Source organism: Manis pentadactyla, chromosome 4 (assembly GCF_030020395.1).
Source record: "Manis pentadactyla isolate mManPen7 chromosome 4, mManPen7.hap1, whole genome shotgun sequence".
In the NCBI taxonomy this organism is placed as follows: Eukaryota; Metazoa; Chordata; class Mammalia; order Pholidota; family Manidae; genus Manis; species Manis pentadactyla.
This window is the reverse complement of record NC_080022.1, coordinates 101,080,161-101,107,107: the sequence shown is the minus strand read 5'-3', so window position 1 is coordinate 101,107,107 and position 26,947 is coordinate 101,080,161. Positions and strand designations below refer to the sequence as shown.

Sequence of the window (26,947 nt, the reverse complement as noted above, 5' to 3'; positions counted from 1 at the left end):
GACCTGTTATCAGCTGAGAAGAAAGAGGTGGATGATTAAGGTATTTTCCAGGCCAAAGCAAGGAAAAATGACAGATCTGATGAGAAATCTCCCTATGCCGAAGCTCTGGTAGCAGCCCTTCCAGCAGAAAAAAATATTCATTAGAAAAAGAAGCCAAAGTGATGGATGCAGTCAAGGTCCAGCCAGGGTTTAGGAAGAGGCGGTACAGGGTATCTATAGATTGTGGTTCTCAGGAGGAGAGAGCTCTGCGCATCAGCAGAGATGCTGCAAACACCAGTAGCCTCGGGGCCACCCCAGTTCCGACTTGGAGATAGCCTTTCTGTCATCCTGACAGGTGATCTCGGTCAGCTTCAGCTAAGTCCTCCCAAACCCAGACAACGCCTTTCCAACCCTTTGCGCTGCGTCAGGACAGCGTGGGTTTGTTTCCCACAGCGGAGGAACAACTAGAGAGCCGTGGACCCTCCCCCACTCCAACCCCTGTGTCCTTCAGCACATCCTACACACTCCCTCCCCTTGCCCTTCTGATTCACAGCGCCCACCTCCCTGCACCTACCCTATTCGATCTACAGGGGAACGAAGTCGCTTCGTGACCGCCAGCCCGGGAAGGGGCGCCAGCCCGCTGGCGGAGGCACGGCTTAGAGGGGCGTCTTGGGCAGAGAGAGGTTTGGGGCTGGGGTGTGTGTGTGTTGAGATTGGGAGAGTGCGCTGATAGCGCAGAGAATGTATACACGAGGGTTAGACGTGGAGGACCTGGGGCTCTGGTCTCTTTTTTCCCTGCAATCGTGCATGACAGAGGGGTTCTCACAGCAAGCTCGGTAGGCAACAGCACCCTCTCCAAGACTGCATTTCCCAGAAGGCAATGCGCGAGTGAGTGTGCTGGGAAGGCGGCCTGTGCTGCACTTGCGCGAAGTGAGCTGAAAGGTGGGAGGGAAAGGACAGGCGTGCCCGCGGCGGGGCTGGTGGGAGGGGGCCGCGCGGCAGCGGCGCCGGGGCGGGCGCGCGTCCGCGGCGGTGATGGCGGTGCGTGAACGCGCGACGGCAGCAATGGCCGCACTGGAGCGGCGGGTGCCGAATCTCGATGACTTCGCGGGACAGAGCTGGAGTTCGTGGGTGGAGCGGGCCGACCTGCCCGCGGCTGACGGTGAGTGAAGCTCTCCTAGAGTCCGAGGACCCCATCACGTCTCCCCTCCCCCGCTCCGGGTCCCCGCCAGCAGAGGGGAGCCGCCGTTGGGAGCCGCCGTCCGGCTCCCCGGCCCCCCAAACAAAGGACCCGCTGGGTCCTAGTGCCCGCCCTCTCTGCCAGCTTCGCGCCTCCGGGTCCTAGCGCCGTCTTCATTCCCTCAGCCCACCCTGCCCACCTCTGCTCTGCCTGTGCCCAATACCTGTCCCCACATCTGCTTGTCTTTTATCTCTCTCCTTGCTTGCCGTCCTCCACCTTCCGCTTCTCCTGCACCTGCCTTGGGCTTTCCCCATCCGCAACAGTCCTCTCCACGTGTTTCCCACGCACCCCACTTCTGTGCTCCCCTCCCAACCCCTCCTTGTTCCTTCGCCTCCTGCCCTACGCCTCCTGCACCTTTTCGGTTTGCCTGCTGGCTGCAGTTACTGGACACCCGCCCTCTCCACATTAGTTTGTCAGTCCATCTATCTATCCATCCTCCTTTCCTCCCTCCTTCTCTCCATCCACCCATGCCTCCAACCCCTCCGTCCTTTCCTGGGCCTCTTGCCCTGCTTCTTGGCTCTGTCCCCTAGCCCCCACCTTCTCTAGGCCCCTGAATGCATTTGGTGAGCGGGCTGACAGCCCCTTCTGCTCATCTTTTTTCTGCTGGGCCCCAGAGGTCACCTGGCCTCGTGGCCTTTGGGGTGACAGTAGGCATCATGCCCCTGAAGAAGTTTGCAAGTGAGACGAGATGGAGGAGGAGACCACATGGAGCCGTCTCTGATGACACTTGTTCTCCTTTGAGATGTCCGACTCAGTTTAGTTCTGTCTATCACTGCATTTTAACAGACTTAGAGTGGGAGCCGCTTCTTGTCTCTTACATGCCTAACCCACCACCCCTCATATTGGAGATTATATAAGATTGTCAATAATCTTCTTACCCTACAAAGGAACAGATCTGTTAGTAGGTGTCAGAGGCAGACCTAAGTGGGAGCCTGGGCCATCCCAGGACTGTCCCATGGTGGGTGGGCAAGGATGGGGCCATTGTCAGGGTCTGGGTGCATTGAGAACCGGAAATGGAATCAGACGGGTTTGGTGACTCAGATTGATTTTTTTTCCAAGGGACAGGGAGGGGGTGTAGAGGAGGGAGGGGAGAGGAGAAAGGTAGGGGGATGGGGAAAGAGCTGCTTTGCATAGCTATGTTTTTGTCATCAACACAGAAACTGAGGTACAAGGGCAACTCTTGCCCAAAGCCCCCCTAAGGACAGGAGGGACTTCTGTAGCTGACCAAGGGGACTTTGAAGATGCCAAAGGGCCCCAAGACAGCAGTTTCTCTGCTCTGTGGCCCTCCTATCAATGCAGGACCTGAGAAGCTGGGTATAACTTTGACAGTGCCATGGTAGCCCAGGTGGAACAAAACTGAATTCATGGGGATGCAGACCTGAGCAAGTATCTGTTTGGGATGTCACAGAGTAGGGGAAAGGACCCACCTGAGAAATCTCAAGAAGGGACTCAGGGATCTATAGTAAAATATGTTAAGGACTGTTTCCCATTGAAATGGGGAAGCAGGCCCAGAAAAAGAGATAATTTTTATGTACAATCGCCCAGCTAGGTGGCAGTTGAACCCTGAGCTGTACCCTGGAGTGAAAGGTCCATAGAAAGGTTGCCGGATCCTGCCTAATGGAGCCAGCTCATTCCAGAGGTAGGAGGTGAAGGAAGAATGGGCCCTTGAGAATGACCCAGTGAAAGGTTCTCCAAGTGGCCTTGGGCACCAGGAGTTTGTCCGGAAGTACAGGCTGCATACTGCTCGGCTGCAGGCCCTGAAGGGCTAGGAGTTGGGGCTTCTGGGAAGGGGGTGGTCCTTCTGAGCTGTGTTTTCCTCCAGGGGCTGAGTTGGAGGAGAGTAACAAAAACATGAAGAAGTTGGATGCCATGACCCTCATTAAAGAAGGTGGGAGTCAACATACAATAGGGCTGGGGCCCAGATTAGGCAGGACCACCTTCCCCTGTGTACCACATACCAGGTGGCTGCTTGAAGCAGCAGGTCTGGGGATCCTCACTTTGATAGGTCTGAGTCAGCCCATTCCCCTGGCTCCTGTAACCTGTTGTGGGAGATCCTAATCATAGGTTATCGGTACCCACTCACCTGAGAGCCCACATTCTCAGGGACTGGTTAGATTGAACTCTGGAAACAGAAGCCAGCATGAAGTCTGTCATGTCAGCTGGGAGGGGAAGTGTCAGAATTCGTAGTAGTGGGTGGGAGTGCTCTCTGATCTTACAGGGAAACCCTGGGGTCCCCAGCCCCAGTGACAGGGCTTCTGTCGTTGCAGACATGTCCATCTTCGGGCACTGCCCTGCCCATGACGACTTCTATTTGGTTGTGTGTAACCACTGCAGCCAAGTGGTGAAGCCTCAAGCTTTCCAGAAGCACTGCGGTGAGGGGAGCTCTAGGGAGGAGACAGAGGGTCAGGGGAAGGTAGAACATGGAATTCCGAGGCAGGGTCTGTTGGGAGGTCACATGGGTATTGGAGGGAGGCCTTGGGGATCAGAAGGTCCTTGGGGGGGCTGGCTTCAGAGGACTGTAGCATGTCAGGGTTATTGTTTGAGCAAATGCTAGCATCTGGTGAAGTTAAGAGAAGAGCTAAGAGGTTGAAGAAGGTGCATCCTAGAATTTTTAGTCTTGAAGGCTCACACTCAAATGAGAAGGAGGCAAATTTAAAAATCTAAGCTTTGGAAACTCCAGATTCTCTATCATGAGTCTGTGAGCAGGGGTAGGAGGGTGGGGAAGGAGGCAGTTGATTGCACTCACCTTGGTTACTCTCTCCACCTCCTGGTGACAGAAAGAAGACATGGGCCCCTCAGCAAGCTTTACACCCGGGCCCCACCACCACCTCCAGCCCCTGCCAGCTCTCAGAAATGCCATGTAGTGAATGGGCAGGGCCCAGCTTGTAGGGCCCCAGGTTCCACCAAAACCTCCTCCAGGGAGAAGGGCCAGGGGTCCCGGAGCCGTGGCCACCAACCTCCTGAGAAGACCCAGAAGGACAACCTCTGGTAAGGAGAGGCTGAAGACTCCCTGTGACTGACCCTGACCCTAGCCCAGGGAGCTGCGGTGTGATGGAACTGCTCACAGCAGGAGGCAGCCATCTCTCTGCAGCTCTCCTCCATGTGCTCCAGGGAATAGGGGGTCCCCTTTCCCCATGTTCTGCACCCCTGCTGGAGCCCACCCAAGTTTCAAGGCTGGGAAGGAGATGGCTCTGGGCTAGAGTCCAGGGCCCAGGCCCAGCCTCCCTGCCTCCGAGGCCCACACCCTCTCTCCATGTGTAGCCTTTTCGTGCCTGTGGTGAATCTGGAGAAGATGTCCGGTCTTCCGAAGCCTGATGGACATGGAATCAGAGTGGCTCCACCCTCTGCTTTCCTCAGCCAGCCGGCTGGCCTCACAAAGGACTCACCTGGAAAAAACCTCATGGCACCCCCTTCTAAAGAGCTTCCTGGCAGAGAGAACATGGAGATAACCCCCGGCGAGGGCCCCACTCGCTGTGCTGAAGGCAGTTCCCCTGAAAAGGAGCCTGGTGGAGCCAGGCTACCCCCCAAAACCCACAGGAAGATGGCTCGTGAGTAGTTGTGGTTTTAGGGGGTCAGGAAGGGGCTCCTTTAGACTGCTTTGTCCTTGGGCCTTTGTGAGGGGGGGTCAAGAAGGAGTATGCCTGGCCATCACAGGTCACCAGGGTACAGGAGCCTCTGGTCACCCCTTGATGTGTACACACACATGACCTGCTTGTTCTCTAGAAGCTTCTCCCCAGCCCAGGTCTCCTGATCAAGGCTAAGGATGCCTGTGCTCAAGTAGATTAAGTATTCTTCCTCACCTTTGGCTGTTGACCCTTATCTCTTTTCTTACTTAGATCTGAGGCCCCAGACACAGCTGGTTTCACTGGCGTCCAGGTGCCTGTGACTGTTTTTGTTTGTTGATACGTGTTGCCCTGCTTTGGGCTTGGAGTCCCCAGAAGGAGTGCCTGGGCTGGGAATGGGAACCAGGGCTGGTTCTTGCACCCAGCAGAAGTTTCTCTGGAAGGCTGCAGTGCCAGACTTGAGGGCCAGAGGCTCTTCTGTCTCAGGCCCAGCTCTTCCAAGGCCTTTGGCAGGAAGAGGTGAGACCCTGCTGTGGGCTTCTTACAAATGGCGTCAGGGTTCATAGGAACTGCTTTCCCCACAGGGAAGGAGTGTGATCTCAACAGGCAGTGTGGGGTAATAAATCCAGAGACCAAAAAGATCTGTACTCGCCTGCTGACCTGCAAGGTAACCACCAGTCCTACTGCAGTGCAGGAGAACAGCACACACATGGGCCCTGGGCAAGGAGAGGAACTGAGATGTTATCCCAGATCCAGCTCAAGGGATGGGTGGGGGCTAAGCCCAGATTAGGCAAGGGGAGAGGAGGCTGCCTTCAGTGGGCCCAAGGTGCGGTAGCAGGCAGAGGTTGGCTTCCAGATCACTCCACCCCAAACAAGGGTTCTGGCCCTGGATTGGGGGTTGGGGGGGTCCGTGAAACAAAGATACTCATACAGTCACCCCCTACCCTCTCTGCTTGCCCAGGCCAGAACACTCCAGTGCCCCCCCCTCCCCCCGCTCAGCTCACACAGCTCTCCCACCCCTCCACCCTGCTCTATTCTAGATCCACTCGGTGCACCAGCGTCGGGAAGTCCAGGGCCGGGCCAAGGACTTTGATGTGCTAGTGGCAGAGCTGAAGGCCAACTCCCGCAAAGGGGAGTCTCCTAAGGAGAAGAGCCCAGGACGCAAGGAGCCAGTTCTCGAGCGCCCCTCCCAGGAGCCCCCCTCCTCAGTCCAGGTTGTGGCAGTGGCAGCTGCTCCCAGCAGCAACTTCTCTGCTCGTGTCAAGCAGACCTACCCGTACTGTGCACTGCCCAGGTACGTCCAGGATCCAGCCCCCATCTCCCCTGGGGATACTTGGCCCCAAGCCTTCAGGAGACCCTGGACACAGGCCCAGGGAATAATCTGGAAGATGCTACTCACTTTACTCTGAGTGTGGGGGGCTCCCTGGGGCCCTTGGCAGTGGTGTGGAAGTAGGTGATTCCTTGTTCCTAACCAAGCATACCACAGTACCCCAGCCTCTGTAATGTGCCAGTTCAACACCTGGGCTACAAACATTTTCCCAGCTGCTTCCAACAGGCTAAAACTTGTAACTGGGGAGCTGGAAGGGTTAGGGTCCTGGGTGAGGCAGTCCTACTGTGTATTCATTCACTGGCCCCTTCGTGTGCAGAGGCTGCACTGGACCCCAGGGAGAGCCTGCCTTGCTGAAGGAGACATACATGCATCTCTGCCTGTAACACAAGGGCAGATGTGAAACAGGCTCAGCTCACAGACAGGCTCAAAGGAATATGTGATGCAAGAAGGGGGTTGAGAGAATTCACTGGGCTGACCAGAGCTGGGTGCACTTAAACTCAGAAGATTTTCTGGAGGAGGCAAATCTGGAGCAGATTTTCCCCCTGAGGAGGCAGGGCCTGGGAAGTGAAGGAGCCAGGAGAGAATCCCTTGGGAGCTGTGACCTCTGATCTTTCTGACTCTTACTCTGTGAGCTCTGTTGTTCCCTCTCTTCCTGTCCTCCTTCCTCTTTGTCTGGTTTCTCAGCAGAGTGTCTGCCCTGGCTTTTTGAGCTTGGTGGGTTCAGGGACACCCCACACCAACCCATCACATCACCTTCACCTCCCCTTTGGCCCTTCCAGGTCCCAGGCCTCCTCTGAGAGTGAGCTGGATGATGAAGGCCCCTGTGGTGGTGATGGGGACCCAGGCCTGTTCCCCTTCCCCTTACCCCGGGTTGGGGCCCAGGCCTCCAGCGAGGAGAGTGAGGAGGAGGGGACATCTGATGACTTCCACCTCCCCACTGACTGCCATTATGCAACCCGGCCCCCACGGCCACAGGCGGTAAGGACCTGGGGCAGGGACCAGGGGTATGAGGTGGCCCAGCTCTCCTGGCCCACAGTGTGGCGGGGAAGTCAGATGCTGTGTGCAAGTCCCCCTGCATCGCAGGCCCCACTGATCATGTACCGTCCTCTGCCTCTAGTTCTGCACCTTTGGGAGCCGGCTAGTGAGCCCAGGATGCTACGTGTTTAGCCGCCGGCTGGACCGGTTCTGCTCAGCACTGAGCTCCATGCTGGAACGACACCTCAGCTCACACATGTGGAAGTGAGTTTCTTCGGCCCAGACCCTCCCCAGGCCTCAGAGAAACATGGGCTTCAGAAGCCCTAATTCTTCACACATACCTATAGATGTGGCTTGGCTGTTTGCCAGGAAGGCTCCAGCTAGAATGAAGAGGAGGTGGGAAAACTTGGCAGTCTGGAGCTGGGCTAAGGCAGGGCCAGAATGGGTGGTCTGGGAGTGAATCTCTACTCTTAAACATCACTTCCGGTGCCTTTGGGTTACTGGGGTTAAGAGATGCCCAAACAGATTTAAAGTGGGGTTCGTAATGGTTTCTGTATTAGTTCATTCATTCCTGCCCGTCCCTCTACCTTCTTCCTAATGCTCAGTTCCAGTGTCTCCCGGCAGATGGCAGCAATGCCAGGGCTCTGAGGGCTGTTCCTAGGTGTGGCAGGGACTGGTGTGTTGGTGGGAGGCCTCTTGTTTGCTTGGTATCACAGTGAGGCTCTCCTTTTGTGGCAGGAAAATCCCACCAGCGGCCGAGCCTCCATCCCACCTTGTTACCTCCCCCCTCTCTGCTCCCCTGAGCCCATCTTCTATGGGCAGCTGCCCCCGTCTTCCAGGCCCACCCCCAAGATCTGCCTACCCAGCCTCCACGCCCCCCACCAAGGACAGCCTTGTCCCCAACTACCCTGCAGGCTCCCCCAGTGTGGCAGCTGCCTGCAGCCAGGCAGAGTGCATGGGCGGAAGCCAGGCCATCACCTCACCACTGCCTGCCAACACGCCATCCCCGTCCTTCAGCAAGCTGCCACCTTCAAAGGCCAGCAAGTCATCCAAAGGCAAGGATGGGGCTGAGGTGGAGGCCCCTTCTCGAAAGCGAAAATTATCCCCAGGCCCCACCACTTTCAAACGGACCTGCATCCTCGAGCCCCCTGGAAAAGGCAAACCCTCGGGCTGCCGGGGTCTCTCCGCCAAGACTAAAACAGCCCTTGGCATGGGGCTTAATGGGACAGTGGGGCCAAGAGTGAAGCGGGCAGGTCCCCTGGACTGTCGGGGTTCCCCCCATCTGTCCCCCACACCAGTCAAAACTCAGCTGGACAGCCAGGGAGCAGCTGGACAGCCAACCAAGGCCCTGCCAACCACCTGCCTCTCTGAGGAGGAGATAGTGAAGAAGCGGAAAAACCTGGCCACATACTGCCGGCCAGTGAAGGCCAAGCACTGCCAGGCTGGTGCCCCCACTGATGCGGCCTGCTCTGTGCGCCGTAAGAAGCCGGGTCCAGCCATGGCCTTTGAGGAGAAGTGTTCTACACTGAAGGTACCAGGCCAGCTCCCTAAAGAACATGGCCAGGGAAGCATCAGGATGGATGAGGGTGGAGCACACAGTGGGAACCTGACACAGACAAGGGGCTAAGTAAATGTTTGTGCAGGGAAGGGAAGAAAGGGTAAGTTAAGGGAGTTCCTGGGTCATTTTATATAGAGAGAAGTGGGTCAGCTCTTCATAAGGTGACCCCAGGTTTTGCTTGATGGGCCCTCCCTTATCCCCAGCCCTCTCCCTTGGGTTAAGGAGAAGCTGCTTCCCTTCTTCCCCCACCCTTGCTTTTGCTTTAGTCAAAGGGCCACTTTCTGAATTGGTTGTGGTCCTCACTCCAGGAACTGGAGCTACCTCTGTCCCCAGAAGGAAAGGAAGTTGAACTCCATGAGCTCTGATAAGAAAGGTTTGGGCAGTGGGGTTGAGCTTGGGTCCCTGAGCTGTGGCCTGACATGCTGGGCAGCAGGGTGGGTGGGCTTGTCTTGCTCACTGGTTCTGCTTCTGCGCATCAAGGCATGGAAGGGGCAGGGACACAGTGTCCACATATGCATATGTGCCCACCTTGCACATGTGCCCACTTCCAGGTTTTCAGGTGCCAGGCAGTTTCTCCAGGGTTTCTGGTAAAACCCGCAGCCAGGTTTATTTGCCTCTTCTGATGGGATCCCTGGAGTAGCATGCTATGGGTTATCCATATGATCTCGGCCAGGAGGGACTTACTAGAGGTGAGAAGTGGGGGTGATACTCTCCTAGTTTAGGCATGGGCCAGATGCATACCAACTCCACTGGTACCCATGTGACAGTAGTGAGTTTGAGAGGGCCTGAGTGTGTGTGTGTGTGTGCACATATGCATGGATGTTCTCCAGGCTGCCCCTTGTGGGCTGGCATTCATCTTTCCCCTTACCCAGCTTTACATACAGGCCAGCAGGAAGAAATCAAGCTTTAGCTCTAATGGTCCACACATTTCACTGGATAGGAGGACCTGTAGGCCCCAGCCTGACCCTGTGTCTTACCTCTTGTCTCCCTGCAGTCTAAAGCCCATTAACAAGAAAGTGCCTGCTCACTGCGATGGAGCCGCCAGCACCTCCTCCCCTCCAGATCTGGGCCCCAGGCTGCTGCCGCTTTTTATAACTTTATATTATTTTTTTTAAGAAAAAAAAAACTCTTTAAAATACCTCAAGACTGTCTTCCTGTTCTGTTGCTGCTAAGAAAATAGAAAAATAGAAACACAGAAAAGGAAGGGAAAAAATGTAATAAAATGAGTTTCCTTACTGTCCCCAGCTATACCTTGGGAAGCTGGGGTGATAGGCAGCCAGACTCTAGCTCCCCTTACTTGCCTGCAAAAGTCTCATGCTCATATATTTTTGTCCTTTTAAACGATGAGGAAATGGTTGGGTTTTATATCATTGGGGGAATCCGCTCTCCAGATAGGTTGATGCGGTATGTGGCTCTGAGTGAGCAAGGCTCACCAGAATCTTTATCCCAGAGACAATTCCAGTCCATTGGTAAAGGACACTGGGCATGGGGAGGGGAGCCACACCTCTGGCTCTACTCTTGGATCTTTGCCATCAGGGCCAATGGGAGCCACCCTTGGTCTTTTTCTGGTCTTCCAGTAGCTGTGGGCCACCATCCCAAATTATTGATTTAGTCTCTCCAGTGTTACCTGCCCTTTCTGTGCCTTACTAGCAGCCTTATCTTCTCAACCACTGGGGGAGCTTGAATTGAGTTGGTAGCTGCTCTCAGAATGTCCCTGATTTCTGTGTGACAGCCTTTTTTGGTGTATCTCTCCCTGGCCTCTGGGTTTGCCCTTAAAGGAAGGCGTGCAGCCTCTCCACATGTAGGCCTTCTTAAGTTGAGCCACGCCTTTGGAGGCAGGCAGGGGAAAGGTATGATCACTTACAGAACTTCCCTTGGTGTGGGAGGTAGTGGGAGTGTGGGAGGCCCTGGTCTCTCAGGATCACCTGGCTCCTCAGGGCTGAGCAGGTGATGTGGAGGCGGCAAGGGCTGGGGGGTACCCTAGCTCTTCATTCATCCCAGTTGAGATGGCTACTGTGCAGAGAGGGGAAGAGACTTGCATTTTCCTCCTTTGGTCCTCAAATCAGAATTCACCAGGCACAGGGCACTATTTTTTGGCCTTGTCCTTCCTTTCAGTCTCCTTGCTTTTAGGCAGGTAAGGATCTTAATTCACTTAAGACAGAATAGGGATGGCAGGAGAGAGTGGGCAGCAAGGGAAACCCAATATTCCTGGAAAAAAAAAACACTGGTTTTACACTCTTGGTTCAGTGTACCAAGTTTGTGATTTGGGGTTCAAGTGAAGTCAGTTGCCATAAATGTAATTTCCATAGGCTACTTGAGACATAAGTTCTTGTAGACAAAAAGATAAAAATGAGGTTGGCTGAAAAAACAAGGTGGGCTGGGAGCTGTCCATCTCCTTCTTCCCTCGGGGCTCTCCCTTGCCCGCGCGCTTTCCCCCCAACCCCCAGAGGGCGCTGTGGGAGGATCCACCTCACTGCCGGCGGCGTCCCCGGGGAGGGGCCTCTCCCATGGCCGCGGCCGCCTCTGCGATTGCAAGTCCGGAAGACGCACTCTGGCAGCTGGGAGTGTGCGCCGGACCCGCACAGCCATGCAGCCCCTGAAGGTAGGTCTGGTTCCCGCTTCAGCGAGGGAGCCGAGACTGACCCGCTGGCTGCGGAGAGGCAGCGGGATCTTGGCGCACCTGGTGACTTTGGGATTCACCATCTTTCTGACTGTGCTGTCCCGGCCAGGAACCAGTGAGTGAGGGGGGCGGGGCCAGGGAAGGGGGCGGAGCTGGGTGCTGGAGGGGCCGCGCTGGGAGTGTTAGGAAACGTGGAGTGGGGACCCCGGCAGTGGAGGGGCGGACTGTGGAAGGGGAGTAAGGGCATGGTGGGGCGGGGCCCTGGATGGGCGGGACTTGGGCTGCTGGGTTCCAAAGGCAGACGGCTGAATTGAATTCACTAGTTCATCATAAGCAGAGTTCCTCATGGAGGATCGGAGTAGGGGAGGGAGGCCATGGTCCCTTCTAGGACTGGGCTGACAGCTTGAGGTGAGGGCTACACTGGGGTGTGTGCGCCCTCTTGGTTGCTCACCGTAAGGTCTCTTTGCCCTAAGTTCCTGATTCCTGATTAGGCTTGGGGAGAGTACCCCGACATTTCCCCTGTAAGCAGAATCTTTGGGCTCCAGCCAGCCACAGGGGCAGAAACTGGTGCCCAGCCGTCAGTCTGTTCTCTTTGATTCTTAGGTCTTTTCTCCTGGCACCCTGTATTCATGGCTTTGGCGGTGAGTTTGGGCTTTTTTCTGCAGCTGATTTGTTTGGATATGCCCCTGGGGAAACGTCCAGCCTTGGGAAGGCTCAGCCTTTCTAAGGCTCAGAGAGGTGTGGGAAACAGGGCCCAATCTTACTTACAATCTATGAGATTGGGAAATAGAGGGCTGGGCAGTAGGTAGTGTCAGGTGGTTTAAGGGGGTGGGAGGGTGTGGAAGATGCTTCTTTCTCCACTAGGGCCTGAAAGGAGGAAGTGGAAGGGTGTTATCCAATCGTTTCCCACCTAACCCCCCACTCCCCTGCAAAGTTTAGGAGGAAGTTTAACATTTACTTAAGATTTGTTTAACATTTGTCAATACAAGTCATTGTCTTAGGAGGTGGGTGGGCATGGATGTCAGCCTGAATGATAAGACTTCTACTCAAGTGTTGATTCCCAATTGTGCCCAGAAATGCTGACCTGTGAGGCAGGAGGTCCTGGTGGGAGTTCTTATCTCTGCTGTTTGTCCTCATTGGGATGTATGAGGACACCTCCTTTTTCTTAGGCCTCCAAGCTGGGCTTGAGGCTCACTGGCCCTCTCCTGTGCTCACAGTTCTGCCTCTGTATGGCTGAGGCCATTCTGCTCTTCTCGCCTGAGCACTCGCCGTTCTTCTTCTGCTCCCGAAAGGCCCGGATTCGACTCCACTGGGCAGGACAGACACTAGCCATCCTCTGTGCAGCCCTGGGCCTGGGCTTCATCATCTCCAGCAGGACTCGCAGTGAGCTGCCTCACCTGGTATCCTGGCACAGCTGGTTAGGGGCTCTGACACTGCTGGCCACTGGTGGCCAGGCAGTGTGTGGACTCTGCCTCCTCTGTCCCCGAGCAGCCAGGGTCTCAAGGGTGGCTCGCCTCAAGCTCTACCATCTGACGTGTGGACTTGTGGTCTACCTGATGGCTACGGTAACAGTGCTCCTGGGCATGTCCTCAGTGTGGTTCCAGGCCCAGATCAAAGGTGTAGCCTGGTACTTGTGCCTGATGCTGCCCCTTTATCCTGCATTAGTGATTATGCACCAGATCTCCAGCTCCTACTTGCCAAGAAAGAAAATGGAAATGTGAGTTCCTCCGAACTCTGAATCTCAGTGGGACACTTGCCTTGGACTTAAGTGATTCCTCTGGTCATCTTCAAGGGATCCATGTCAGAAGTGGTAGCGTGTTTGTACTTATTAGCTGGGTCAGGGGCTGCAGAAACCGAAACCACTGTTGCTGATGGATGACTCAGTGGGCTGAAATGGGGAAGTGTCCTGGATGCAAGTGGAAGGTGATGGGTGGCTTGATGCTGAAGTCTCCACTTTTAATGGGAGACAGAAATGTTGGGTGGTGGCGGCAATGGTGTTGGCAATCATTTTGTGCTTGTGTGCCTGATGAAGAGTTGGGTTCCTGTACCTTATAAATGGTAGCTATGGCTTTTTGGGTCACTTGTGAGAAAGCAGTGTGGTATAATAGAAAGAGCACATGGGCTGTAGTCCTCCTAGGCTCTGTTGTGCGACTTTAGGCAAGTCCTGTGTCTCAGGGCCTGTTTCCTCATCTGTGCAATGAGTGAGTGTTTCTAAACAACCTCCCGCATTCAGTGCCTGCCAGGTTGATGTCACAAAACACTCCCCCAGCTCTGGACCATAGGCTGGACCACTCAGCAGACTCAGGTTGTAATTCTTACATTCATATCCCCTTTCCCCTCTGGAAGGACAGGGCTGCTCTTGTGGCCTTTTCAGGAATCTGCAGATTTGGCCTGTGGAGTAGGGCACAAGGAATCAGGCACTGTGAAAGGCACCCAGGTGAGGGTCTCCTGAACTATAAGACAGTAAAGGCACTAAGTCACTTTAAAGCTTTTTGGAGGAGAAGAAAGGCATTGGCTTAACCAAGCCTATGGCTCTGGGCTCGGCTTCTCAGCCCAGCTAAGAACCTCCTTCAGCCCTCAGGATCTGGGCTTGAGGGCTGCAGGGCACAGGTGCGCTCCTTCCCTTGACATCCATTCTCAGTGGTAAAGTAGTCCTGAGCATCTCATGTTTTGCTGTTTTTAGGGCTCAGGGTTCTTGCCTTTAACACATAGCTTCATGGAACTATTCCAAAATTTTTAGAACAAAGAGCCAAGGAAGTGGAGAAGGGCTCTAGGGAAAACAAAGTCCTCCTGGTTCCTCTTCTCCCCTTGTCAGCTAAGCTTCCTTCAGTTGTCATCTCTTCCCAGCTGTTTGGCCCTGGAAGGGGCTGAGTTTGGTGCCAGCTGACAAAAGAGGGCTAGACCTTCTTCCCTGCAGAGACTCCTCCTTGTTCCAAACTGAAAGTAGTTCCCCAGACTGCCCTTGGTGGTGAGGGCTGGAAGCCAGACCGGCTAAGTGTGCTCTGACTCAGCTGGGGAGAAGGGACCTCCATAGATCATGGCAAGGACCGAGGACAGCTGAGCCAGGAAAGCTGGTGTTGAGGCAGGTAGGGACAGCTCAGTGGAAATCTGGAAGGCTCCAGATCCAGGAACAGTGGGGAGATTCCTCTATGGCAGTATTCTGGATGTCCCAGGTCTTCCAAAGATTCAAGACCTCCTCTCTGGGTGGTTCAGAAAAAGGAGGTTGGTATGATTCAACAGTACAGGAATGGAGACTGTAAGAGCAGAAATGTCCTCTGAGTAGACCTCATTAGGACCCTCCTGGGTTAGATAGCATCTCCCAGGAGCTCTCTAGACCCTGGGCATCTAAAGGGGGCCCCTGCTGTGCAGAGGGTGATTGTGCCTCTTTCACTGCCCTCTCTCACATCTCAAACTATCCAGTGTGGTCTGAGTTTGGAAGAGATGATTACTGGGGCTGCATGGAGGAGATTCTCACATAAGGTCACTTGATCAGGAATTCCATTTACTCTTCCCCCGTCACACCCTGTCTGCAGCAGGGTGAGAAGGCAGAGTAAGGTTTACAGCTTGCCCTGAGAGCCAAGCAGGCAATGCCATAAAGCCTGAGCCTGCCCGAGGTGTTGCCTCCTCCCAGGTGGTGCGGGGGCTGGTGGGTGGGCAGGCGGGCTGACAGCCAGCAGTTTGCGTGGGCAGTGCCAGCTGATGTCTATTCCCAGCCCTGGGAGGAAGGGGAAAGTCATTTATATTCTGCAGGAAGAAGAGGCCCCAACTGTCACCTCTCTGACCAGTAAGCCTGGAGGGCAGGGGCACAGGGCAGAGAGGAGGGCAAAGATGGTCTCCTGCTTAGCCAGTCTGACTGCAGTATAGTGAGTAGGTCACCAGGAGGAGCCCTTCTTCCTGGCTGAGCAGACTGTCGGGGGTGGGGGTGGGGGGGACTTCACTCCCGTCCTCTCCCCTCTTTGCAGGGCTCCCTTCATCACCACCTACCCTCACATCCTGGGGACCTCAGTGCCAAGGCACTCTTCCTCTGCCTGAGACCCCGGTGGCTGCCGGCTACATATGCCTCTTGCTTGTGTTTTCCTCCTCCCTGCACCATTTCCTCCACCTCTGTAGCTCCCCATCTGGGATAGGAGCTGGCCTCCTCTGCAGTGAGGCAGAGGCCTTGGGGAAGAAGGAAACAGCTGCCCTTTTGCCGTTATCCCCTGGCTAGGGAAAGCTGCTAGTAGTCAGCCTGTTTTGCCTTAGGAAAAAAAACAACAGGGTGCTCAAATAAAAATTTAAAAATTGCATGTCATTTGCACAGATCTGCATATCAGACTAAGTCCTAATTCCAAATATGATAATATTCAAACTCAACCTTGAGGACATTAGAAATATAGATGATTTTGTATCCAAATCTAAAGAGTAATAGGATTACCATTCTGGGTTCATATGTCCCTTCCCCACCCCATCTCTCCTATAGCTCCCCCTTCCTTGAGCCCCACCATGGCTGAGGGTGGTGTTGAACGGCAGGAGCTCTGTGCCCAGTGAAGTCTTTCAGCCTCACTTTCTTGGCTTGTCAGCTGCATCAAAGGAAGGCTGTTGTCTCTGGGCAGCCTGTGCCTCCTCTCTCCCCACCCTCTCACAGGCCAGACTACTCCTCCTGCTCCCTGACACTGGCCTGTCCCTTCTTTCTCATTGCCCCCACCTTTCCACCCCCATGCGTGGCTGCTACGGGTCTTGTTTTTAAAACCTCACTGTGGGAGATCCAGGCATCCTCCCTGAGCCAGCTGGCTGCTGTGCCAAGGCCTGTTCAGAGTTAATAATTATCATTAGCTGAACAGTGCTGGGGTTCAGCTCCAGATCTCTAAGCACTTGCAGGCTGAGTCAATCAGCCTCACCTTCCCCCTCTTCCTGGTCTATAGAGTGTAAAAGAATGGGAGGCACTGGGAGACTGGAGGAGGGGTCATAAGTCTCACTTCCCAGCTGTGGCATGAGACTTTTTTCCTTTTTAAGTGGGCTCTGAGAATCCCCTGAGTAAACCAATATGGACTTTTCACCTGAAAAGATCAAGATGTAGAGAACACAGTGTATGCTTTTCTGCATTGACCTTGAACCTGTAGTACTGCCCATCTGTTTACCTGTGGCCTCCAGAGGACAACCCTGGTCCTGAAGCCCTGACCTCAGCATTTCTGCTGGCCCTCTGTGGGATTAGGGATTAGGGAGGTGTCTGGTTTAGTGCCCCTGCTGCCCCTCCATCTGGGGGGCAGAAAGAGCTGGTATAACATGCAGTGAGGAGTGCATTGCCCCGGAAGCCAGGAAACCTGCAGTCTCTTCCTAACACTGGTGTGGCCGTGGGCAGATCGCCTACTGCTCCACCTACCTCACAAGCCTGTGAGAGTTATGTGAAAGAATGCATGTTAACAGGCATTGGAAAGTTCACTGTAGTTTAACCAAATGCAAACAGGTGGTATTATGTTCTTGTCCTTTTCTTTCACTCATCCTGGTTTCATGCTTCTTTCAAGGAGGCAATAAACAGTTATGGATAATGCTGGTTAGGGGACCCAAGTCCAAGAGAGGTTTTGTTGCTGGCAATTGTAAAAGAACACAGACACATTTCCTCCTTCCAGATGCAAGGTCAGTTCTCATCCAGGACTGCCACCAAGGCGATGACTCTGGTGAACCTTGCCCTGCATGCTGCATGCCTGGGGTTTTCAAGTCATGGGGACGAGTACAAATCTGAAGGTGAGTGCAGTTATCCCCCAAGTCCAGCTTGAAGTTTCTGGAGCTGGTCTTAGTGTGGAGCTACTGGTCACACGTCTGTCTAAATCTCTACCACCTAATTCTGCTCTTCTGAGGGAACAGTGGAGCAGATAAGCCAGGAAGGGAGAGGCAACAGTAATGGACACAACACTGCTTTCCCTTACCCTCTGGTTTCCCCTGTGGTCACAGGCTGAGGAGTGCATGCCTCAGGCCTTCATGCAGGGCACTGGGGATGCAGAGCTCTGAGCCATGGCCCCCTAGCTTGTTCACAGGTTTCCCTTTTCTTGTTTCAGGCTCTTAGAGTAAGATCTGAGAGTCCCCTCCTCCTCAAAGGACTTCATTAGAATTAAAATACATGCACACACGCACACATACTGTGAAAGCTGTTCTGTTTACATTTTGAATTAGGGGAGGGATACTTCCCATTCCATTTTTCTGACAACAGCCAGCAGTCTGCCTGGAGTGGACATAGAAGCAGGAACAACAGCAGTGCAGAGACCTCAGTATTCATTTTTTAAATCTTAATTTCTTTTTTTTCTCTCCTGAGATCCAGCAATGAAATGCCAGTCAGGCATTGGGCCTTGCTTCAGCAGTTCTCCCAGCATAGGCACAGAGAAGACACAGCTGCCAGATGGGAGGAGAGTGCCCTAGAGGTGCCTTGGAGGGCAGTTTGAAGTAGACTGTCTCCAGTACTGGGCCAAGCTTAAAGTAGACACAGAGTACCTCCAGTAAGACCACCTTCCCCTTCCCTACTCACCCACCCAGCAGGCTTGGCTAGTCACCACTGTGCAGGAAATAAGAGTCCCAGTTTTTCATCCACCTGCTGTTGTCAGAATTTTCCAGATGATTTTTTAAAACCTCTCTTAAGAGCAGATTAAAAAGCTATTTCAGGCTATTCTAGGGTACCAGAGGATTCAACTGTTTCACTGAGTATACATGAGGAGCCCCCAGTACCCTTTAATGCAGATTCCCAGTTATGTCACAGTGCTTTCTAAGGATGTCCATGTCTGGGTTAGGCCTTTCTGCTTAGACCTAAAGCAAACTACAGCCAAGTGAAGGGAAAGTGGGAGGTGAGGGAAAAGCAGGACAAAGTTCTATCCAGCTACACAGTGCTCCCCAACCTGCCTGCATGTTTGCACACACACACACACACAAGCATACACACCTCCCCCTAACTTTAGGGTCAGTGACTCTTACCTTGTGCATGCCAGTGCTGTAGAGTGCCTGGAAGTCCCTGGAGTGCTCCATGTCCGGGCTTAAGGAAGGTTGGTTCTCTCAGTACATGGTTTCACACTCTCTCTGATTCTGGGACGATAACCAGGCCGACATAGATTGGGAGGCCTCAGGGCAGATTTAAGTACCTCTACCAATTTATATTTTCCACCTGGGTGTATAAACCTGATGAAGGGGTTCGACATGGCAGCTGCTTTGGCCTTCTTCTCTCAAGCCCCAGGAGAGGAAGCATCCAGCATAGGCTCACTGTAGCCAAACCCCACTGAAGACCTGAGCCCTTCCTGCAATGTTGTGGGTAAGGCGAAGCTTCACCAGTGATCTGGGAGACAAGATATGGGGTACAAGAACTATAGTTGCAGAAAGGGTTGGAGTTGAGACTTCCAGTGAAAGAGACCCTAGACTGGCTGATCCACTAAACTCTATTCTATTCTAAAAGGCATCTGTCATAATAGTCTCCAGTCCCCTGAAGTGCCACCTCAGAGGAGCTCGGGAAAGTACTGTAAGAGTGGCAGACAGAATTGCACATCTTGGCCAGAATCTAGGAACCTGTGGCTTTGGATGGAGAGAGGGGGAGGGTTAAGAGATGTAGCCATCTTCCTTGGGATGATGGAGAGAGGAGGATGAAAACTTTTCAGTCTCAAAGACAGGGCTTGGCATGGGCCAGAACAGAGGGGAGAGCTCCTAGGAGTCTTCCGAGACCTGTCCTCTACCAGATTCACTCTCTTGGCCAAACTCAGCCATAACAAAAACTGCTTTGAAAAGATGAAAACTGCTATACAAATGTAGACTGGGGGGGGCACTCTGGCATCAACATCTGCCATTTCATTGACTGCCAAGGTTGATTTGTCTGGTATGGCTGGCTGTGAGGTACCTCTCTCTCTCTCACCACTTTGGTTGTTCCTCATGAGGAGAAAAAGACAGCTTTCCAGACAGGAAACCTTTGGTTATGATTTTATCAATGTAAGAAATTAGATAATTATTCAAATTCTGATTCTTTTAATTTGTTTTCCCTATACCATTTCCTCTCCCCTTTTGGATCTATCATGATAACCCCCTTCCAGAAGTACCAAGAGAGCAGCCAGAGAACGTGCATGCTAAGAGTTAATAGAACCCAATCTGGTTCGGGGTGGGCCGTGTCTGTACCAAGAAAATGGGGACTGCATTTCTCTGTTCTGTGCAATGCCTAGGACACATTAAATTGTCAATGAATATCAGTCTGCCCATTAGATGAATATGCTTTTAGCCAAACTGAGTTACCATTTACATGAAAATATATTGGTAATAATTAAAATACTGTGCAAGTGACCTGTTCTCCATTTCTTTTAACCTAGTCCAAGGTTTTTCCATAGTACAGGTAGTAGGCTTAATCTAGACTTTTAAGAGAACTCTGCTGAGATGCAACCCTCCTCCCTAGGGATCCAGGAATTATCTACAGGATCTAGCCCAAGTCATGGAATTTGAAAGCTCTCCTGTTAATGTGACATTTCTTTTTAGAATCTGTCCATCAGGTTGGCAAACTATGGTCTGCTGGCCAAAATCAGCCCCCTGCATGGTTTTGTATGGCCTGTGAGCTTATAGGAGTTTTTACATTTTTAAATGATTGAAAACACTTGAGACATGTTGAAATGATAAGAAATTCAAATTTCAATGTCCTTAAAGTTTTATTTTAACAGAGCCACAGTCATTCATTTAATGTACTATCTGTGTCTGCCTTCCTGCTACAACAGTATAGCTGAGTAGTTGTAACAAAGATTGTGTGGCCTGCAAACTCTTCAGAGAAGTTTGCTGACCCCTGGTCTACCTTAATGCCTTGTTGTGGATTCTACATGTGCCCTTACAGCAGCATTTAAATATTCTCTCCTAGACAGGGCACACCCTTTTAAGGTACATTGAAACCCACCCACCCCCTACATACAGGGGCTGAAAAGAGAAATAAACCAGTCACAGACTAGGCCAGAACAGAGACTCAAGCCAGGTTTAATGATCATTGTCTAGTTTTCAGAGCCCAGAGGCTCAAAGGTTTGCCAGCCTGGATGTACACAAGCGGGAGGAATAGGGACCTGGACGGGGGAAGGCCTGCTCGCCTTGCCAGCAGGGCTACAAGGAAATACAGATGTAAGAACACACACAAAACTGGAATCAGTCAGCTTTACTCTCCCCAGCTGGGGTTTTCCTGGCCCCTCCCTAGGAGCCCCATAAATACAGGCAAAGAAAAAAGACCACACATAATCACATAGACTGTAGAGCCCTGTCATACTCTTTCTCTAGGGACACCTGCTTCCTGGGAGACTGGTTTGAGTGCAGGGTCAGGGGAGGGGGTGGGGTGATCTCTCAGCCTTTCCTTATAACCAGACCTGGCAGTTTTCTACAGAGTTCTAGTTGAGCTTACATAAGCTGAGTACCCAATTCCCCAAGTAGACAGCTACCTTTGGGTTCTGTCAACAAACTATGGCAAAAAGCTACTCAGTTCAGTCTCTTGGTGGGAGAGCCAGGCACACCTACCAGTCTCTCAGATTAGGGGCCAACCTAGTGGATACAGTAGAGAGACCTAAGGGCCTCAAGGCCTTCTCTTATTCCCTAAACTGGGTGGGACTTACGAAGACAAGGGCCCTTCTAGTCCTCAGGAACTCAGGTAGAATGCACCAGAAGGATGTCATTTGACATCCACTTTGAAGATTTTCAGAGGCCTAGGTGGTGCCTAGAGGGAAAGCTGCAGTATGGAAATGAGATTGTCCCAGGTTCCCCGGGAAGTCTGAGGAGGCAGTCCTGGTTTCTATAGCTCCAATAACAAAATCCTCAGAAGTCTCTGGAATACAACCAACTTTCCCTCCTGCCCCTGTCTTACGAAGGCAGTTAACATACAAGAGTAACTTAGAGCTGCTTGGTCCCCTGCCAGTGTCCTGGGTCCAACACTGACCTAGTTCTACATTTATTTCTCATGTATCTTATCTTTAATCCAGGGCTTCTGAGGACTCTGAAGAACCAGCTAGCTCCTCATCATCCCTTCTCCCAAGGTCTTTAACCTGTGGTTCTCCTAACTCCAGCCTTTGCAGAGAAGTTATTCAGAGCCATGGAGATGTGGGTGAAGCCTCAAGGAGTTCAAAAATTTAAAGTACAAGAGTTGGTATTTGGGGATCCTGGCATGGTCACTGTCTCTCCTACAGGGCAAGAAAACTGTGCATGAAGTTGTGCACATAGGTGGAAACCATTCTGAAAGTGGACACTGGTGGGGACTAAAGAATCCCTGTCCTGATGGAAGTCAAGGTGCTGGTGTGCATGCATACCTATGAGCATGCATACCTATGAGCATGCAAGTACTTGAGGGAAATGCCACACCTCTCTGCACAAAATTAGATTGCTAATAAAGGATGAACAGCAGTCTTGACATCCCAGGAACAGACAAGGGGAAGATGTTGAGTTCTAATCCCCTTCCCCAATCTTAGTAGGCTCCTCATAAGCAGCCCTTACCCATACGTAAAAGACACCTCTTGGAACCTAAAGAACAAGTCAGGAAACTAGATCTGGAGAACTTCCAGTGGACAGGAAACTTGGTGGGAGAAAGGGGAAAGACTGAAAAGACCAATGTCAGAGATCATTTTCACCTTTGCCCTCCTTATCCCCTTGCCCGAGCTCAGAGCATCCAGGGCCTGCAACATAGTCAAAGGGAAAAGCTGAACGGAGCAGTTATCTTCATCCCCAATGTATTCTGCAGCCTTGGACGGAATGGGCCTGGGCCTGTTCTTCCAAAGTTTAGTGCCTCTGACTGTCTCTGAAGACTGCCTAGAACCTTGTGAAGAGGGCAGAACTCTAGGCCACACTCCAAACTGCCATTCTGGGGCAGAGACCACCCAGCTTCAACCCCTCAGATGATGAAATCCAGTGCTTTGTCTTTGCTGGGGTGAGATGTATGAGAGGTGCAGGGCACTTTGTCAACGTAGAGAAGATACCTCCTAGCTCCCCTCCCCCAAGCCCAGTCTAACCCAGCTGGGGCCAGACTTTCCAGGACCCCTTCTATTGCAGAGCAGCATATTAGGGAAAACTCAGAATCCCACCTAAGCTTGATAAGGAGCCTGAGTGAAGAGATGGCATACACAGAAAATCACATAGGTCCAGCCGGATGCTACATAATAGAGGCTGCTTTACCCTCCTCCTAATGTGAAGTGGCTCTACATCCCACATCTGTGACAGATACCCATACAAGCTCTGTCTTCAGCTCCCATCCTGGTCCTAGCTCCAGGTGCTAGGAATCAAATGCTAACCATGGGTTTTACCAACAGGGAATTAGCCAATCTGGAGTTTAGCCCCCGTTTGCAAGTTGTGTGCTGGCACTTATGCTGTGACATGCACCCCTCAGTTCATGCTGTACTCCTGTGCCACTGGTCCCAGGACAAGACACAGATACCACATCTCACATTGTTGCCATATCTGACAGGCAACAGGCCAGGCTCCTGCAAAGATCCACCCACCCAGGGCTCACTGGGAAAGAGGAGGGCATTAGTGGGAAGTCACAGTAGCTTTGGGGAATGTTATCAATTGATGTCTCAGCCTTTTCCTGACTCATTTTTCCAAAGGTTTCCAATTTCCCCAGCTGTGAATTGTGACTTCCTGGCCCAAGAAGATACTGCAGTTTTTTCCCAATGTGGCTCCTGTGGAAGCTCTCCCCAACACACACTGGTGTGGGTGGGCAGAGATAGAAAAAAAAAAAAAAACACGTGATTTTTTTTTTTTTTCCTCCAAATGATTTTCTCTTAAAGGAGCTAGGGATGACCTAGAAAAAGTTTAGGGAATCTGCTTTTCCCCCCCACCCCTTCTTCATTCAGACACGCTCCTCTTCCTCCACCACACGGAGAACTGCCAGGGCTTTGGCAGGAGTGCAGCATTTGCCTGAGGATTGATATATCCCTATTTGAAAGTCGTGGCAGCCACACCATTTAGGGTCTTGCCTACTGTACCTATGACCAATTCCCTTGAGATCAGGGGAACCCACTCCCTTGAGTAGCCAGCCCTCTCTTCCATCCCCTCATATCCTTCAGGGGTGCATTACCTCTCCTGGGGTAGAACATCCCCACCAACCCATCCTGCTCACACCACAATAGGCGTATCAGAGAAGACCGAGCTGACCGATTCTGGATCTGACATCCTCCGCTGGCCCTTGCCTGTCGCCTTGGGCACCGGCAGAGTGTTGCCTGGCTTGAGCTTGCCGTTTTGACCTTGCCCGGGTCCCGCAGGTTCCAGGAAGGCCACCCTCCTGTCAAAACCATCATCCTTGTCCCCACCAGCCATAGGGTCGTGGTTGGGTGTGGTACTAAGCATGGAAGAGCTGAGGCTGTCTCCTTGATGGCTGGAAGGCTTCTCGACACCCCGGCACCAGCAGCGGCAAGGGGTGAGGTACAGGTATATGAGAACAAGGACCACACTGAGGATACAGCCCACTAGGGTGGTATAGGCTGTGTTGAGGGTGTCATGGTGCCCGTGCAAGGTGAAATTATACACTTTCAACTCCACAGACAGTGTCTCATTGAAAGCCTCACCCATGGCATAGCAGGTATACACACCACCATCCTCAAGCTGCACACGCTGGAAATAAAGACTGCCATCCTTGGACACTGTCACTGTGCTGTTGGCCACCTTATCTAGCACCCGTTCATTGCTCGGTGTCATCCACATCTTGGTCATCCCCTGTTGCTTGGTGTCACACTTAATGGTCAAGGTTTCACCCAGGTGGGCCTCCCAGGCATGCTCCTTGTACTCGCTGCAATTGAGGAAACTCAGGTTGAAGACATTGTGCAGCTTCTTGGAGCTCATGCAGTACAAGTCCTCCTGAAAGTCCATCACGGAGCTCAGCTGCCGGTACTGCCAGTGTGAAAAGAGCTGGTAGAGCTCACAGTCACAGTGCAGCGGATTGTTATGTAGGTACAGACCATTCTTGATCCATGCAGGCAGCTTCTGCAGGTCTGGCAATGGTAAGTTCTTTAGTTTGTTGGAGGAGAGATCCAGAAGTGTTAGTTTAGGTAGCTTGGCTCCTTCCTTGACCAGTTCTAGGGGGAAGCGGGAGATCTGGTTCTGGCTCAAGTAGAGCTTCTGCAGCTGGGCCATGTCATCGAAGGCGCAGCGGTCCACGGCCACGATGCGGTTGTTGTAGAGCAGCAACACCTCCAGTGCCTGCAGCTCGCTGAACAGGAACTCATCCAGTGTGCGCAGCTGGTTGGAGGAGAGGTCCAGGTAGCGCAGGTTGGGTACCGGGGAAAAGGCCTCCGAGGAGATGAAGTTCAGGTGGTTGTGGCTCAGCAGCAGGGAGTGCAGTTGGGTGAGGCGTGTTGGGGTCCACTCGGCCCGCAGGCGGCTCAGGTTGTTGTGGCTGAGATCTAACAGTGCGGTGTAGCTGGGCAAGGAGTGGGGCACATTGGGCAGCTGCTGCTTGGAGCAACTAAGGATATTGCTGGCGCACAGGCAGGCGGCAGGACAGCTAACCACGGGTCGGCCAGCTCTGGCCATCTCAAAGAGGAGCAGGAGCAAGGACAGCAGCAGGAGCCAAAGGCGTCGCAGGTCACGCTGGGGTTGCATAGTGTCACTAGGGAAGGCAAGGAAGGCCACAGGAAGATCTGGGAGGGAGTCACCCGGGCATGTTCTGGTGGGTAAGGAAGGGTCACTTTTACTACAGGCTTGCCAGATAGGATAGGTCTGTAGCCACCAGGGCCTCAGAGGAGAAGGACGACTCTTCCCCTCCACCCCAAACCCTCACTGGGCTAGAAGAGAAAGGCAAAGATGCTGGGTAGTTCCCAAGCACTGTGCTCAAAATACTGGGGCAGAGGAGGAAGTGGGTACAAGCACATACTGGGCTGGGGTCACACGAGTGTAGGAGAAGGGCACGCCCCGTATGTCTGGGACTGTTGGTTTCGCAGGGCTTGCACGGGCCGGGTTTGGAGGCAGGGCCTCTGGGGAGGAGCTGAGGGAAGGTCAACAGGGCACGACCTGGGCAAGGCACGTCCTGACGGGGTTGATGGTCCCCAGGCCTGTCGGGGAGGGTCCCCTCGGGACCTCTGGTCACTGCACCTGCTCGGCGAAGACGTGTCTCAGCCCATGGCGGGTCCGGGAGCTCCGTCGCGGCCTCTCCTGGCGGCGTCTCACCGGCCGGCCTGTCGCGGCGCCCGACTTACGTAGGGGCCCGGGCCTGGCAACATCGCCTCCAGAGGACTTGCGGGGCTCGGGTCGCTCCCCCGCGCCGCCGCCTCGACCGCTGCGCCCGCCGGAGCCCACCGACCGCCGGCACCGCCTCCAGGTCCGGGTCGGCGTGGAGCAGTGCGGGAAGCGGTAGACGCCCCGATCAGAGCAGAGGGAGCGGCGTGGGGGCAGCGAACACCGCGCGCGCGCCCGTCGCCGTCGCCGGAGCCTCGGGGCGCGTGCGCGCGGCGGGGGCGGGGCGCACGTGCGTGTGTTTGTGTCTGAGCCGGACCCGCGGCCGCGCGCCGGGACCTGTGACGACAACTGGCGCAAGGGGAACTCTAGTTCCTTAGCTCCTCTTTTATTTCCTCCACCTTCTTCCGTTCCCTTAACCCCACCCTCCATCTTCTACCTACCAAAACCGCTCTCAGGAAAAGTAGGTCTAATTGAAGTGAATTCGCTGCAACCGACTCTGGAGCAAGAAGCGTCACGTGTCTTTTAATTTAGCAAATTAAAGAAATCTGGCTCAGCTCCCGCCTGTCATCGTTGGCGGGAAATTCATTAGTCGCATTCTGAGCTTCCACCTCCCCTCTCTCTAGGGCTGTGAAGTCCCAAAATTTTGGGGTAAGATTGGGGGGAGAGCTTTTTTTCTTCTGTTTTTCGGTCTTGATGCTACTATTCCATGACCACTGAAGGGTACAGCTCCACAGCCTGCAAACCAGATGGGCAGCAGTGGGGGTAAGGCGGGATCTTTGGAGCATGTCCAGGACCCAGGATCCCACTTCCTCAGACACCCCATGAGGCAATTCCTACTTTACCCCGACACCCCCAACCAGGCTCCTCTGCCCCCCTTCCGACACACACACACACACACACACACACACACGCACACGCACACGCGCACGCACGCACAGACACACAGGGAGGGACTGCATGCAAACCAGGGTCGGGTTTCCATTTCCTTTCATTCTTCCATTGGGAAGGAAATTCCAAAACCCTTTCCAGCCTGGAGGAAGTCGTTCATTCCTTAGGCCTGGGCACTTGCCCTCGTCCTAAACCAGTACCAGCTCTTTCCCTTGCCCTTATGGAGCAATTCCAGCATATTACCCAATTCTCTATTACCTAATCCTCAAGATAAAGTGGGGGTGGGAGTGGGGAGGCATCTTCTTTAGGGTGGTCCTTGAAACACCAAGATGCGGTTGACCCATGTGTTTTGTTGGGTGTTGGGAAAAGGGGGAGGAGGTTGTAAGAGGAGCCTAGATCTTATAATTCAAGACTTTAGCTATTCTTGGGATGGTAGACCCTGAGGGAGAAATTACTTTTTTATTCTTTCTAGTCTTTTAAACATCAAGAATAAGGCTGAAATTAATGTCTCAATGGGTTAGCCTGCTAAGAGTTTTAAAAAGAAATGATTTATATCTGTCACATATGTTTTACCATGAATTTAAGTGAATGTATTCTCTCTTCAAAGAGGTATTAGCATGTTAACTTTATGCACAGTGTGGAAAGGTCTTTTCCTATTCATGTCAGACATCAGTGAGAAGGTGGG

The 26,947-nt window shown here is 53.1% G+C and overlaps 3 protein-coding genes across 10 annotated transcripts; 2 read left to right on the top strand and 1 right to left on the bottom strand.

Moving 5' to 3' along the window:
• Positions 1-392: 392 nt before the first annotated feature.
• ATXN7L2 (ataxin 7 like 2) lies at positions 393-9,783 on the top strand. Of its 3 annotated transcripts, XR_005031018.2 has the most exons (13): positions 393-1,141; positions 3,042-3,107; positions 3,487-3,591; positions 3,997-4,207; positions 4,481-4,767; positions 5,367-5,449; positions 5,823-6,076; positions 6,892-7,090; positions 7,230-7,351; positions 7,826-8,618; positions 8,954-9,018; positions 9,197-9,334; positions 9,640-9,731. XR_005031018.2 is itself a non-coding variant. In XM_036916677.2 (11 exons), the coding sequence occupies exons 1-11, from the start codon at positions 1,015-1,017 to the stop codon at positions 9,652-9,654; spliced, it is 2,262 nt and encodes a 753-aa protein (XP_036772572.1). In that variant the 5' UTR covers positions 396-1,014; the 3' UTR covers positions 9,655-9,783. The 3 variants fall into 3 exon arrangements, 1 of the variants encoding a protein (XP_036772572.1); XR_005031019.2 differs by lacking the exon at positions 3,042-3,107; XM_036916677.2 differs by lacking the exons at positions 8,954-9,018; positions 9,197-9,334 and having other exon boundaries at positions 396-1,141; positions 9,640-9,783.
• A 1,196-nt stretch (positions 9,784-10,979) lies between these two features.
• Positions 10,980-19,542, top strand: LOC118927955 (probable transmembrane reductase CYB561D1). 5 transcript variants are annotated; one of them, XM_036916683.2, is made up of 3 exons: positions 10,980-11,247; positions 11,869-11,906; positions 12,483-19,542. In XM_036916683.2, exons 1-3 carry the CDS (start codon positions 10,995-10,997, stop codon positions 12,984-12,986), a joined length of 795 nt encoding a protein of 264 aa, XP_036772578.2. In that variant the 5' UTR covers positions 10,980-10,994; the 3' UTR covers positions 12,987-19,542. The 5 variants fall into 5 exon arrangements, with proteins under 5 accessions (XP_036772578.2, XP_057356541.1, XP_036772575.1 ...); XM_057500558.1 differs by having other exon boundaries at positions 12,435-19,542; XM_036916680.2 differs by having other exon boundaries at positions 11,159-11,380; positions 12,435-19,542.
• A 652-nt stretch (positions 19,543-20,194) lies between these two features.
• On the bottom strand, positions 20,195-25,430 carry AMIGO1 (adhesion molecule with Ig like domain 1). 2 transcript variants are annotated; one of them, XM_036916678.2, is made up of 2 exons: positions 25,291-25,430; positions 20,195-24,865 (listed from the first exon to the last, which is right to left on the bottom strand). In XM_036916678.2, the coding sequence occupies exon 2, from the start codon at positions 24,799-24,801 to the stop codon at positions 23,320-23,322; it is 1,482 nt and encodes a 493-aa protein (XP_036772573.2). In that variant the 5' UTR covers positions 24,802-24,865; positions 25,291-25,430; the 3' UTR covers positions 20,195-23,319. The 2 variants fall into 2 exon arrangements, with proteins under 2 accessions (XP_036772573.2, XP_036772574.2); XM_036916679.2 differs by having other exon boundaries at positions 20,195-24,808; positions 25,291-25,419.
• Between the last annotated feature and the right edge of the window lie 1,517 nt (positions 25,431-26,947).

Coding starts and splice junctions, on each gene's coding strand:
- ATXN7L2 (XM_036916677.2), top strand. CDS start 1,015: ATGGCGGTGCGTGAACGCGCGACGGCAGCAATGGCCGCACTGGAGCGG. Junction 1,142..3,041: donor CGACCTGCCCGCGGCTGACG/GTGAGTGAAGCT, acceptor GTTTTCCTCCAG/GGGCTGAGTTGGAGGAGAGT. Junction 3,108..3,486: donor CATGACCCTCATTAAAGAAG/GTGGGAGTCAAC, acceptor CTGTCGTTGCAG/ACATGTCCATCTTCGGGCAC.
- LOC118927955 (XM_057500558.1), top strand. CDS start 10,995: ATGAGGTTGGCTGAAAAAACAAGGTGGGCTGGGAGCTGTCCATCTCCT. Junction 11,248..11,868: donor CAGCCATGCAGCCCCTGAAG/GTAGGTCTGGTT, acceptor TTTGATTCTTAG/GTCTTTTCTCCTGGCACCCT. Junction 11,907..12,434: donor CTGTATTCATGGCTTTGGCG/GTGAGTTTGGGC, acceptor CCTTTTTCTTAG/GCCTCCAAGCTGGGCTTGAG.
- AMIGO1 (XM_036916678.2), bottom strand. CDS start 24,801: ATGCAACCCCAGCGTGACCTGCGACGCCTTTGGCTCCTGCTGCTGTCC.